Source organism: Montipora capricornis, chromosome 10, assembly GCF_036669925.1.
Source record: "Montipora capricornis isolate CH-2021 chromosome 10, ASM3666992v2, whole genome shotgun sequence".
Classification (NCBI taxonomy): Eukaryota; Metazoa; Cnidaria; class Anthozoa; order Scleractinia; family Acroporidae; genus Montipora; species Montipora capricornis.
Genome location: NC_090892.1, coordinates 31,964,978 through 31,979,963, shown reverse-complemented (window position 1 = coordinate 31,979,963; position 14,986 = coordinate 31,964,978). Strand labels below are relative to the sequence as shown.

Genomic DNA, 14,986 nt, shown 5'->3' with positions numbered 1-14,986 from the left:
ACATGAATAAAAAGGACCTCTTTTCCTCTCCCGGGAATGTATCATCATGTCGTGGCGTATCCAATGACAACTCCCATTCCTTTGGAGTGTTTTGAAACAAGCCAATATAATACGCGTCATGATTACAAGCCGCCAATGCCACTCAGATGAATGCCGGTCATGAAAAGCTCCGAGGTCAGATTTCCGTGTCGTCCATGACAGTGGAACGACTACGACCATACCGAAATGCCTTGAGTGACATGGCGCGTCGTAAGAATTCTATTAAAAAGAGACGTCAGATCATGATGAATCAGACGGGGCGTGGTCTGTGGCAAGGATTAAACACGGCTTGTGAAAAGTGTATACGTCATCAATGAGATAAAAAGGCACGACACCATGTCATGAAACGTCATTTTATCAATGAGGATCATGGACGACGGTTGGTGGGATGGAAGATGCTCCCCTTCATTTTGTGCAATGTGGGATCAGATACGAGGTCTTCGACACCTTGTACGAGAACAATGTGACATCATACCTCAGTTGACGGATCAACTACAAGAACGGAATCAGAGTCTAGATCTGGTGGAACAAAAGATGAGCGCCTTGCAAGAACAAGTGTGCGAATTTAAGAGACACCTGGAAAGAGAAGGCTGCAAGAAGCAGGACCTCTACTATAAAACTAGGGAGATGCGCAAATGTCATAGTACATTACGATAAGCGGAGACGAGGTCATCCCGGGCTTTCAAAAAAAGTGTTCATGGATCCAGAACGACTCCGTCACTTAGAGGAAGTGTACAAGGAACTCCTCACAGAGAACTCTTAACTAACCAAAGCGGTGCTTCTGGCTGCCGAACAAGCGGCCATTCTCATGTCGAACGAGTTCCCTCCAGGAATGAAAAAAGCTCTGGTCAAACCTTTGGCACGAGAAAAGCGTCAGTGGACCAAGGCCGTTTGACAACCCGTGGGGTTCGGTCCTGGTCCAGAAGACGATCGCAATTTGGAAGGGGAAGCGTTCACACAAGGACCATTAAAGTCCATGCTGACACAATTGGTCTGTAAGAAGAACAAAGCACCTGACACCAACGACAACAACACCCTCGGGTCCTGCATCCCCCAAAGTCAGGAAACAACTTTGATTTGTCACCCCCACCAAGCCACGACACCCGCATCTCCCAAAAAGAAGAAGAGGAAAGCACCCCGCAAGACAACCCCATCGGTCGACTGGAGGGAACTGCCTTTTTGTGGAGACCCCATGATGGATGATAGTGTCGCCGATTTGGTGAACGTGACGGCCCGATCAGCCAAGAGGGAGTCTCGCAAGAAACGAAGTCGTCGCCCTACCGAAACAGATAAATTACAACGCCTGGCCGGTTGGTTGGATTTTGACAAGAAACGCAGGCCAGGACTACTGAGAGAAACCGTCGAAGACGACAACGACGTCAACGTGGAGGCAAGTTTGACCACCAGAAAGCTTTTGTAAAGACGGGGATCGAGGCTCATTGGCCTGGGTATCAGTACATGGGTCTGGGTACGCATCTAAAAAAACGTCTCAAGCGTGGCAATCCTGGCATCAATCGGTTGGACAAGATTGCCAAAACGTACGACATCGATTATGCCAAGGCCAAGAATTTACAGGACAAGTGGAAAGCAGACGATAAGATGATTCGGGCTATCAGTAATCTTCAAGGCAAGAAGAAGAAGACGGAACGAGTAGTCAAGAAGATCATGCAAATGAAACACAAACTCAAACTTCAAAAAATTCTTACATGGTTAATAACATTGTAGTATTTTTCTACAACCAATTGCAATAAATGGCATAAAAACGAAATGTCCGTCTCTGTTTTTAGCAATTTGTTTTCTCGGTTCCCAAACAGGCCATAGTTTGGCCCAGTCCTTCAGGAATGAACACCTGCCTGTGAAACAACACCCGTTGACCATGCCTTGTCTTCTCTGCATGTCAACACTGGGGATAGCATCCAGTTGCATCTGAAACAACACAAAAGGATTTTATTATCTCTGCCGTCTCATCAGGGTAAGCAATCCTCTCCCAAGTTTGATCGTGATACCACCATCTGGTAGGACAGTACCAAGTGTAAGGGTTAGTCATGGTCACTTCAAGGTGGCCATAGGTAAGTACCAAGGGTCTACACATTCGTATCCACATCTTGGCGTACGACAAGAGATGGATATGCAGGGAAAAAAATGGTAGGGTGTCCGAGCGTATCTAAAGAAAGTCAATGTTTACTCCACTCCCTCGCCACCTCTCTCGCTCGCCGGGCAAGCCTCCCCATTGCTTCATCATAGTACCAACGTCTCGTAGGACAGCACCAAAGGAGCGGTCTAGACGTACACACTGGTATCCATATCTTGGCGTAGGAAAGGGTAAGCATCTGCAAAAAAAAACACTCAGAGGTCACAGAAAGCACAAATGTCCGTCTACACCTCACCATCCGTTTACGCCTGAAGCGCCATATTTCAATGATGTCGTCATAGTAATGTATCTGGTAACATCTGGTGGAGCAGCAGTAGTATCAGTACTCGTCAAGGGAAGGGCACCCACGTTCCCACATCTTGTAACAGGACACGGTACACATCTATCAGGTCGGAAAAAAACAATATGAACGTCTACTCGAAACTATGAAAACGAGACGTGCAGGCATCCAAATATCCCTCCATACGCTTGAAACGAAAATGTCCGACTCTGCAACGGATGATCTTCCTACGAAGCCACCAAGGTGGATCCAGACGATACGTTATACCATCCTCATCCGAATCATTGCAGTCGTCATCGGAAAAATAGAAGCCCGCACAGGAAATGCTATCGATGGTCCTATAGTTGTAAAACCCGTAACGTTTCAAGCATATGTCTATGTTCCATACTCTTTCAGAGGTCGTGTACGTTCCCCAGTGACAACGTAGACACATTCGGTACCCATACACTGTCAGCAGGTAATCAGGGGTAGGTGTCAGGCCAGTCTGAAGAAATAAAAAAGCGCAATCCTGTCAGTCATTCTTCCAGCAACATCATTCGAACCTTTGGCGTGTAGGGTTTCCGTTTGTGTACGTGAAAACTATTCTCCGTATAAAAACATCGTTCGGCATGTATATAATCTAGCAAATGAAAAAACAGAGGATCATATCAAAACCATAAAGGATCCGTTCGTGACACTCGCTTCCCCACGGCGTCGATAAGGACCTCGACATTTCCGCCCGTGCACCAAGGAGTTGATAGAACCGTCCATCGTCATGAGACAACGTGTACATGTCACAGGTCCAAAGGTACAGAAGGCACAATCTCACAGCATAAACCATAGTCCGGAACAGTACACGGTCATGATCTAGTAAAAAAGGGTATGCATAGCCACACACTGAGTCCACGCGTCAAATAGGACCAGTTCTTGCTTATCGTCTCATACCTTCATGGCAGAACAAGCAGGTCCGTAAGACGGCATGTAACACCAATACTATAAAAATACGAGACGTGTCGGCGGACGTGGAATGTCAAACGCAATAAGGTGGATACAACTACGTATTTTGTCAAGTACGATGTCTTGTCTAAACATCCGACGACATTCTCTGGAGAATCGGCTCCTGTATGTCGGTGGGAGACACCATATCTACGAAACAAACGAAAAAAATCATGGAGTCACATAGGACGATAAGAGTCCCGGTATGTACTCCAAGTAGAAGCCAATGCGCCACTATTGTTGTCGATTCGTTTGGGGCGGTGCTTTTATATGTTTAGGTACCTCCTCCAAAGTACATTTCATCTGAGAAAACGATTCATAAAAGAAATGTAACCATAAGCACATCTCTCAGAGCGTACGGGGTGGAACTCCTAATTGTCTAGTCTGCATGTGACACACCAACTAAAAGAACAAGACAAACGTCACGGACCATCGCACAAATGACACCACTCCCCTCTTTCTCTATGACACGTCCGTAGGGGACTTTGTGTGGATCATGCTTCAAACATGCACACGTGCAAAGACACGAGACACAAAAACACTCCTCCTCCCTATCATGGTCATGAATCCACGGTTGTTCAGCAAGGTGTGCAAGGCGTGTCAAACAGCTTACACCCTGGTTAGTCCTGTCAGAAGAGGAGACCGAGCAACATGAAGCCATGGCCCGTGCTTACGGGCACGCTGTCGCTGATCACCATCCCCTACACCGCCAGATGATCCAACATGCACAAAACGAGGGCGAGTATCGAATTACTGGAACCCGGCACACGGTCGACGGGTACGATACAGAAACCAGTACCGTCTACGAATTCCACAGGTGCTTTTGGCACGGATGTCGGACCTGTCATCCGGACGTACACCTGACACTCCTAGACCGTACCATGGATGACGTGGGGGACGTCGTTGATAAAAAACGAGTCCTCCTCCAGAACCTTGGGTATCACGTCGTCGAAATGTGGGAGTCTTCGTGGAACACCCTGAAGAACTCCAATCAAGACCTCGCAGAGTTCATCGCTCATCTCGACCTCCAAGCTTCAAATCATCACTATGGCAGTCAAACCAATGCCGTACGTGTCTACCCCCCAGCCAAAGACGGGGAGAAGGAGATTCGGTACGACGACTACACATCCTTGTACCCTTGCAGGAACAAGCAAGGTGAATACCCCGTCGGACATCCCACCTTTATCTACCAAACATACACCATCTCTCACCCTATTTCGGTCCAGCCAAATGCACCGTCCTTCCACTCGAGGGTCTCTACCATCCACATTTGTCATGACAAGTTAACCTTCCCACTATGCCACGCCTGCATCGAAGAAAACATTTCCAGACCCCTGTTGGATGACGTCTGCCTGTCATCACACAGACGATCAACATGCCCTAACAGGGACTTGGTGTACCTCAGAACTGAAAGCGGCCGTACAGAAAGGGTACACCATCATGCACATCCACGAAGTATGGCATTTCGCAGAAAAACGCACGGGACTCTTTTGGTGCTACGTGGACACATGGCTAAAGAGCAAAGAAGAAGCCAGCGGATAGCTCAAAGTGTGCATCACCGAAGCCCAGAAACAAGCTCACGTCGATGCTTATTATGCCTGGGAAGGTTACGAGCCCTGGTCAAGATGATGCTGAATTCAATGTGGGGGAAGTTCGGCCAACATATCAACAAAACCCAGGTTCGAGAAATCCCCGGGGGATTAACCGTTCGTGACATTACTAGACAGAAATCAACACGATGTGCGTTAAGTCAGTGCCCTCACGGAGGACCACGTGGAAGTTCATTACAAACTGCATCCCACGATGTTGTTCCCTCGCCTGATCTTAACATCTTCGTGGCAGCTTTCACTTCCTGTCATGTCAGACTCCGACTCCATCAAGTTCTAGATAATCTCGGCGAATGTGCACTCTCCTTTGACACCGACTCAGTCGTCTACCTTCATCGTCCTGACGATCCACCATTGCATCCCCTGCGAGGTGCGTATCTCGGCGACTATAAAGACGAACTCAATATCGGGGACCACATCGTCGAGTTCTGCTTGGGCGGTCCCAAGAACTACGGCTACGAGACGGTCAACAGTAAGACCGTGTGCAAGGTACGCGGGTTCTCATTGAACGTGGAAGGTCGCGCTCAACTGAATTATGACATCGTACGCCAGAACACGATCGACGAATTGCACCATCCTCCAGACCAGCCCTGCACCACACGTGTCACACAGTCTCACACCATAAACAGAAACTTCAAGAGCTACACGCTACAAAGGCAACCAACCTACAAAGATTACCGACTCATTGATTCGAAGCGTGTCCTGGATCCTAACACTGCCAAGACCTACAGTATTGTGCAAAAGTAATTTCGACGAAATTTGCGAATTTCGGGGCTTTTCGACAAAAATGGCGAATTTTTGTGTTGAGCGAAAGTTCGCAGAAAATTCGCCGAATTTTCGCAAAGCCTATTGTTGTAGCTGACGCGAGTTTTCGAGCGAAAATTCGATTTTCCCGAATTTTCCTTCGAATTTTCGAGCGAAAATTCGCCCTTTTGGTGAAGTTTCTGAGCGTATTTCTGGCCAGCACAACACTAGAATGTATGCGATAGCAAGGAACATCTCAATCCTTTTCCACTCTTTTAGCAGAGGTTTTTCGTAACAAATCATTTCTAGCAATCCTTCCAAAGCGACAAAGTTTACATAGGCAGGACAAATGCTTGACTTGATTTACACTGTCCACAATCTAGTACTACAGCGCTAGAACGAGTAGATACTTTCATATTACGAGTTCCTTTCCTTTTCTCTTCGATGAGGCGGTTGTATATGACTCATTTAAGCGTACAGGTTGAAACTCGGCACATAATTGGTTCATATTTCTATAGCACACCAAATTTAGAAACAACCGGATGTGTTGTCGTGTCAAAAAAAGAAACAACTTGCACGTGTGTGGATTGAAAATCGAGAGGTATCGAACAGGGCTCTTCCTTAGTGCAAAAAATAACAACAAAAAGCTAGGGGTACATAAGGTGTTTAAGCAATGTATTTAGTCTTTCATCGCATCGAATGGAAAGAGACCATAGATGTTGTTTTTACTAGGGTGACTTGCCAGCGCCTGCTAAAAAATTGAAAGGTTTCCTAAAAAAAAGTAAGTAAGCTTTTGATACGTATAATAATACATGAAGGTGCATCAATTCCCTTAATAAAACTATCTATCTAAAATTTAACTTCTTTCGTCATGGCAATAAACACTTCTGGTGTGATACACTTGGGAACAATTTTTATTGTTGTGACGCTACAAGATAATACTCGCCGGCTCGTTAGTTACAGGCTTCGCGTTGTTGACAACAGATTGTTCTCACGACCAAAGGAATGAAATTGTATATGTTTTGTCGAGTCTTCTCTGCCGAGAAAGATGGATAAAAACACATTACAAAGGGCGAATATTGTAGAGAAGTGAAACTGACACAGATTAATCGCTGAAGTGACCGCAGTTGTTTACAAAGCTAAATGGCCGATTGATGTCCTTTGCAAACCACAGTACGAAATTTCACGTACAACAAGCAAAATTACGCTTTTGGTTGAGAATTTTCGCACTGGTCTCGAAAATGCGGCGAATTTTCTCTCTCTGTTTTAGCGAAATGGCGCCGGAAACATCGCGAAACGGCTCTCGAACTTTCGAGCGAAATTTCGTCGAAAGTTCGCAGGGACAAAGAACGGAATTCGCGCATCTCGCTCTCATTACTTTTGCACAATATTGTACCCGTACGGCTACGAACGCTTGACCCCTGAGGATCTGGACCTCCTACATCACTTAACAGAACTCTAACACTTTGCTTTAGGGACGAGGTTCGGCACTTGGCCACTCACACGTTCCCGCTTGTAAGGTCACCCAACCCCCCGACCCGTCCGCCATCTTGGATTCCATGACGTCATAACCTCATCGCATTGGCCCCAAAAGGTCTTCACAAACCTCCTACTATCCACCTAACTGTGCACATGATAAGGGCGCACACTATGACGTCATTTTTCCCACCAATCACAACGCGATGCATCTCATTAATTTTTTCGATTAACCAATCAGAACACTCCTTTCAAAACCGAGTTATATGAGCGAATAGTACTACTGTCAAAAAATCCGGAAATTTCGGTTTGAGGTCAAATGGAAAGGCAATTTTCCAAAAGATCTTTTCAGAAATTGTGGAAATTGTGGAGGTAGTCCTCTTTTTCCGTTCAGAATGGAATTCGGGAAATTTCCTTACCATTTGCGAAAATTGTTCCGTTTCCAGGCCCTTTCTCACAAGATCGAGTAAATATGTGGGATGGAATGCCGAGTAGAAAAATGTTAAGCGTCATTCTCATCCGGTTGGTCATTAAATTTGGGAAATCGCTTATCTTTATGCAACGATCATTCCATCCGGATTATTGGCTAAATGGTAAGCACCCCATCTCTCAACAAGTTGCAAAGTTGCCACCAAAACGTTTCATGCCCACAAGGTCCCAGTGAACATTTCTAGACCAGTGGTTTGCTTTCAGCACAAACTTTCCACGAGACCCTATATTTGCTCTCTGACTAGTAAGGTTTTTGATTCTGGCGTGAAGTAATTGCTTTTGCTGTGAGGTTTTGTTTTAGCCATGAGGTTTTTTCTTTTGCCGTGTATATTTTGTATTTTTCAGATTGACATCGGGATATATTGTGTATTTTGTGCATATTGAGAGCGTTGCGTTGCGTATTTTACAGGAAGCCGATTTCTACTTTTGACAGTTGACTCTGAAATGGCTTATTTTTCTTTTTTCGTTCGCTTGCTGACAATTTGTTTGTTTTCTTTTAAAACTCATGCGATTCAAGAAAAATTCATTGCCTAACTGGTGAATTCCACAATAAACTTGAAAAACCGATATCGCACTCATCGCTTGGTTATTCATGCGATATAGGTTTTTCGCGTCAAATTAACCGTAGAATTCACCACTTAGCCAATAATTTTTTCTCTAGACGAAAGCGAAGAAAATGATTTAAATAAGCAGCAAAAGGAAGCACCACGTTTTCACAGACCGATTTATTTTTAGATTGAATTTCCCGCTGAGACTCTCACAGGAGCCCGCTGACCAATTACAAGAAATTAAGCTGACGTCATAGGGTCACCGAACCGGAACTGCCTTTGTTTTTCCCGGAAAAGATAGTCTAAAAATAGATCGGTCTGTAAAAATGCCGTTACATAGGCCCAGTATGGGAGCTCTAGGCTTCGGGTCATGGGTTCCTGAAATAAATGTTATATGCCAGCTGGGAGGCCCGTATAGCGAAAAACTGTGACCAGGGTCTTGAAAATGCTGCCCAAGGCTGCAGGCCGAGGGCAGTTTTTTCAAGACCGAAGTCACAGGTTTTCGCTATACGGACCGACCCTTACCTGGAAAATAACTTTTTTTTTCCTCTCTCTCTCTCTCCCTCTCCGCAATCACTTTTTTCAATTGTTGACTCGCACCACGCTTAATAGCGAATGCAGCAAGCTACAAATTAAACTGAACGTTTCAAAGAGAAATATTTCTAAAAATAGAAGAGTAACCAGGTTTTGGAGACATATTCATGAAAAAAAGCGTCCTCTCGTTATATTTTTTTAAAATAAAAAACGTAAGCTTTCGGCTTCCAGACTAAAGCCTTTAAAAACTGAAATGTAAATGCACGAGATGGAAATATACATGTATACAGAATGGAAGCGTGAAAAAATTGTAAAACGGTAAAAGGGAAAAATGCGCCAATCTAAAAGAATAGGGTATTGTTTTGGCAAAGGCTTGGCGTTATGGTCGGCTTCATTAGTGTTTGCGGTGTGTCAAGATTCCAAAGTTTTTCGGATTTGGAAGTTTCCCTTGTCAATTACTCTGGCATTGTTGAAATCAATAGAGTGATTGTTACGCCAGGCGTGAGCTGCAATATTAGAGCCAGTTTACATAGTTTTACATTAGAAATGTGCTCCTTTTTCCTCATTGAAAAACACTTTCCAGTTTCACCAATGTAGCTCCAGGAACAATCAGTGCAAGGGATTTGATACACCACATTAGTCTGAAGTTCAACAGGAGGCCTAAACTTGGGGGATGGGAATTCTTGTTGTAAAGTCTTTTGAGGTCTAGTAACAACGTTAATTTCATTCTTTCGAAGAAGATGTGTGAGGGGTTCTGTGACACCACGAACATAAGGAAGTCAGGCCATAGCGGTGGATTTATTTTCAATCAGATTGACAAACAAACCCACCAATCCTTCTGGTGAAGGAATAAGTTCCGGGGAGGGTTTTTTCTTTTTTAATAGGTTAGAGATGACGGCAGGTGGATACCCGTTGGCAAGAAGGGCATTAGTGACGATTTCCCTTCCAAAATATTCGATAGATTACAAGCACGGTTTAGGAGGGTAGATGCAGTATTTATTTTGTGTTTCTTTTCATGATGGGAATTAAGTCCAAATATCTGTCTGTGTGCGTTGGTTTACGAAAGACATCAATGACGATGAAACCATTCTTCCTGGAGACTAGGGTATCTAGAAAGGAGATTTGTTGATTGCTCTCTTTTTCCAAAGTAAAGGAAATCATGGGGTCTATAGAGTTTAATTTGTCGTGGAATTCAGATACGCAATCTTTCTGACAAAACTGTCATCAACATATCTTTTCCAGGTTTTGGGGGGAACTCTCATGGACAATATGGCTGATTCTTCGATAGCCTCCATACAAAGGTTGGCGACGACAGGACTAACCGGGCTTCCCATGGCACAACCATGTATTTGTTTGTAGAAACAATCTTTATAGACGAAAAACTGTTAAAAAGAACAAATTACAGCGAGATAACATCATCAGTAACGAGGTTGGTTCTAGACTGTAAAGTATCATCATCCTCTAATTTGTTATGGATATAAGCACAGGCTTTCTGGACTGGGATGGCTGGAAATAGGGAAACAAAGTCGAATGAAACCATTATTTCAGCGTCCAGTATATAAACGATCTTCGATATAATCGAGTGAATCGCGTACAATCTCTGGCAATTCACTATCCAATTCCGATATCAGTGCACTATTCGAAACCGCCGAATCACCACCACGTACGGTTTCACTCTCCTCCTCCTCTTTTCTTTCCGAAGTTGACACATTTTCAACATATTCCGATCGCCTAAATACATTCGACATATCTCAAACTTCAAGTCGCCAGTAGACAAAAAAAACGAGAAATAAGAAACGACAACAATATCTTTAATCTTTTTACAACTGCAATATCATTAACCTGTTTACAATTCATTGATGTAATATATTTAACCACTTTACTTCTAACATATGCAATATTACATTACATAACCAAAAGGATAACATCTAAATGGGGGTCTATATCACCCTTCAAATCCGTCACCACTTTATCGTTCACGAACGAATAACACCTTTCCAAGCCCGAAGGAGCCAATTTGAAATATTCGTCCAACTCGTCGTAAAGAGAATCATCTGGCGCGGTACCGTCATTTTTTATACCTAAGATACTCTTTTCATTACCTTTTAAAATGGTAAATCGTTTCGCTTTAATAGGGTTCAAGGTGACCATGCCAGACGTGGTGGGTGTGATATCGATACCTCGTTTCCTAGCCCACTCGATACGTTGTAAATCACTCATGCATGCATATTTCTTCGAATCGAATGCGATATTTTTCATTGCGTCAAAAGTAACATCGCCTCCGTCTTTTTAAAACCTCGTATTACACACTTCCCACTCTCTTTCACACGTTCTTCATATTTTTGATGCTGTCTTCGTTACACCAACAAATTTCTAAACCGTAATTCTTAGGTCCACCGCTAGTAAAAGCACTAAAGTAACGCTCGTGTAAATGCCCCGTTTCAGGATGTTTCTTGGGTTTGATTTCACCCACCCAACAACCCAAAACGTTACGAGTCTCTATAGATTCCACGTACAATTCGTCGTCTGGATAATCCATAAAAATTATGGAATCGGTATCCATATACAAAATACGATTGTTTTTCTTCAATAAAACTCGTTTTGACAAAACTTTAAAATTTTTCTCGACAAAACAATCTTTATTTATCCAGATTGCAAATTCATTCTGATTCGTCAACATATCTTTCACCTTTTTCTTATGCGGATTCTTCATGAAACCACCCCACAAAGAATTTAAAATCAGTTTTGCTATCTTACGAAGCGTGGTATTGTCTTCGATGTGATCTTTACGCAGACAAACACCGTTTTCCCACTCGAATGCGTCAATGTAATCGTCTTTTTGGCGTTCCATCATATCGGGTCGTGGCCAACCACGAACGTCTTCTTTTATGCAAAAAACATGTCCACGTAACTCTTAAAGGGAATCGTACTAGATTCACGCCAATGCCAAACTTCGTAGACCTTCTATCCAACTGATAACCCGAGCGCATTGCCTCGTACACTTCCACTGTCGTGTAGGTCCCGACCCAACCACGTTCGTGTCTACAGCTATTCAAGAAGTAATTATTTTGTTCTGCACACATTCGACACAACGGAAATAATTATTTTGTTTCATTTTTTCTTTTCACTCGATAAGGCAACACCGGGTGAAATAGTTTCTTTGGTAGTATCATTTTGACTTTCATCAACCCGAAGTAAGCATTCTTGGAATAATCAAAATCTCTTCGTTTCACTTCTGGAAAACCGACAGGATATTCTCCATTTTGCATCACATCGGGATATAAACTCCTTATGTCATAATAACGTATGCGACTACCAAAACGTGTTTTCTTCACACTCTGATAGATACTGGTATTCTCCGTTCTACCATCGTAAAGAGCATCCCTGGGTACGATTCCAGAACTACCACACCCAATCTCGTTGTCGTCACCACTGGTAACGATAACACCTTGGGTGCGCAATTCATCCGGAACACGCTTGATATCATCCTCTTTTCTCACTCTCTTCCATTCACACTCCCAAATAGACTCGACAATACACCCACTTTTACTCAAAAGATATTCTTTTTGTTTTTGTTGTAAATACAAGTCACGCACGTTGTTGTCACTGAAAGGCGAATGTGTATCGGGTGAGTAACATTCGTCGCAACCGTGCCAAAGACAACCGTTAAATTCGATCGTGGTAGGCGGTTCGTTGGCACCACCTTCGTAATAACCATCCACTTTAAATTTATTACTTTTCGTGTCGAATACTCTCTGACACTTCTTTCTCTTACGACTACCGACCGTGTGGAAATCATTCGAACCACCTATCAAAGGCAATTCGACCTCTCTTTCGATGGTAATCTTCTATTCTCCCTCCGTCGACGACGAAGTTCGAAGTCTACCGTCAAAATATTCCTATAAGCTAAATATTCTCTTGCCATCTCCAACTGCGCTTCTTCCGGATAACCCTGTTTGCGAGTAATACCCACCGTGTACGGTTTAAGGTGAACATATTGAAAGATCAGATTAGCCAGGCCTCCTGTAGTGCAATTCTTGACACCCACTCTGACACCGGGAAAAGGATTAGTCGAATCTTCCAGGTCCTCTCGAAACGTAAGATTTTTTACCTCCTGCCGAAATTTTTCGAAACCTTGACGAAGTAATGACACATCTGCCGCACAATCTTTTTAAACATTTTTTTGACAATTCCACACGGCACCTTTAGAGCGTTGTCTTTCGTACCACGCGATGATATCGCTAGTTTCAACGTCTTCTTGCAGAAAATATTTTTTATCGGTATCACACCAACATAATCCCAATTTTCGCTAACATTAAATTCGTGTGGAAAATAACCTTTTACCGTTTCGACATCAAACGTTTCGGTAAACGTCCGACTGATTTTCAATTGTTTAATGCGAGTGCTGTCAAAAATGATGTTGGGTTTGATCCAGGTCTGTTTCAAGTAACCGCATAATAAAATGTGCCCGTCAAAACCACCAGCATTGTGCGCGACGAACTTATATGGCGTCTTTTCGTCCAACAAGCTTTTTTTACCGAAAAATAAATAATCTATTAATTTTTCGACACAATCGTCCCCCATGAAAGTGATGTGGCGATGTTTTCCGTTTTCTTTAGGCGTTGCAAACTGTAAAACACAACAGTTAGGAGTGTAATATTTACTACCGTCTACACCGATATCTGTTCGGGTTTTGAAATCGTAGTAGACAAATTCACCTTCTTTCTCTAACATTTTCTCCATTTGGTCTTTAGAAACACTTTGCACATAACACCTATGCTCTGTTCTGGAATCATTTTAACAATTGCATGTGTAACATCTCACTTGAAAACAACGTGTTTTTTCGCTTCTTTAGATGCATTAATTTGATAGACATTAATACAATTACCCTCTGTGTCCCGATTAAAAACACCTTCAGAAGCAGCCAAATGTTTCCAACAATAACCGCACCCCATCATAGATTCACAAGGATACATAGTTGATTAATTCGTCTTTAAATGTTTCTCATAACACTCTCTACCACGCAACAAATGATGGCATTGAGAACACACCACAAAACCATCCGAAGAATCACGTCTGCACTTACAGTGTCTACATAAATTAAAATCACAGTGGTGTTGTTGAGAGCTTTAACGACTCTATGACACCCCTTACAATAAAAACCGCGAACAAAACCCAAATTATTTCGCACGTGTTTAACAAATACATAATGTCCTCTAGTTATAGTTACACAAAGATAAATAGTCTTTCTATGTTGTACATCCTTGTTGATTTCGGCAACCACCGAGTTTTCTTTGTCCCTGTCGATGACAACGAGATCGTATCCGGAAAACATTTCATTTTCACGGAAAATGCGTTTTAATTCGACTAGTGTGACGGGCAAATCTTCATTTCTCTCCATGTAATGTGGTACTTTAGCATTCTACATACACCATACATTTCGCTTCTTAATCGTGTCTTTTGACCATTATAACGTAATGGTGCCCATTTACGACGTTTTGTTTCGTCAATTGTAACCACTTCAAACTCAAGAGTAAAGCAGCAACGCCACAATAACCGCCACTAAATTCAGGTGGAGGCGATTTCACCGTCTGTCTATGTTTTCTTAAAAATGTTTCCAATGTTTTCTTTATCAATTTTTTTTTCACCCGTCCTCTGGCCGAGTAACCCACTCCACGACTCGTGGGAACATGTTCTACAATGATGCAAAATGACGGATCTCGAACATTTACTTCCTGTTGACTGTTTAAAACTTGTTGGATCGGATGGAATACGTGATCAGCTCGAAATTCTCCCACCAAAACAATGCCCGAAATGATGCTGCCCATGGGTAGATTATCCGATTACATTCTAACCTGAACGTAATCGTCCTCGTTGTAACAGCTCATCACAAATAACTGCAATTGAGCCATCAAAGTCAATTGTATGCGCGCCATAGTCGGCTGCACTTTAAAACGGCTCTATATTTCTTACTTTTATCGTTCTTTCTTATGTACATTTGATTTAGTTTTTATTGGTTAAACACTTGTTTAAGCTTCAGTCTGTCGATTTATGATGTTTAAATACTCAACAGATTGGCTCCAATCTCTACAATTTTGGTGGAAGACTTCAGCACAACAAAGCGTTCAATTTTTCCACCATG

The 14,986-nt window shown here is 43.0% G+C and overlaps 2 protein-coding genes across 2 annotated transcripts; one reads left to right on the top strand and one right to left on the bottom strand.

The window, feature by feature from the left end:
• Positions 1 to 4,105: 4,105 nt before the first annotated feature.
• On the top strand, positions 4,106 to 5,800 carry LOC138020669 (uncharacterized). Its single transcript, XM_068867606.1, has one exon. The coding sequence runs from the start codon at positions 4,106 to 4,108 to the stop codon at positions 5,798 to 5,800; it is 1,695 nt and encodes a 564-aa protein (XP_068723707.1).
• Positions 5,801 to 11,945: 6,145 nt separating this feature from the next.
• Positions 11,946 to 13,587, bottom strand: LOC138020668 (uncharacterized). The gene is made up of 2 exons (XM_068867605.1): positions 12,956 to 13,587; positions 11,946 to 12,621 (listed from the first exon to the last, which is right to left on the bottom strand). The coding sequence occupies exons 1-2, from the start codon at positions 13,585 to 13,587 to the stop codon at positions 11,946 to 11,948; spliced, it is 1,308 nt and encodes a 435-aa protein (XP_068723706.1).
• Between the last annotated feature and the right edge of the window lie 1,399 nt (positions 13,588 to 14,986).

Excerpts from the sequence above, each read along its gene's own strand:
- LOC138020669 (XM_068867606.1), top strand. The coding sequence starts at position 4,106 with ATGGCCCGTGCTTACGGGCACGCTGTCGCTGATCACCATCCCCTACAC.
- LOC138020668 (XM_068867605.1), bottom strand. The coding sequence starts at position 13,587 with ATGGAGAAAATGTTAGAGAAAGAAGGTGAATTTGTCTACTACGATTTC. Across the intron at positions 12,622-12,955 it reads TCGAAAAATTTCGGCAGGAG|TCGTAAGAGAAAGAAGTGTC; the intron begins GTAAAAAATCTT and ends CACGGTCGGTAG.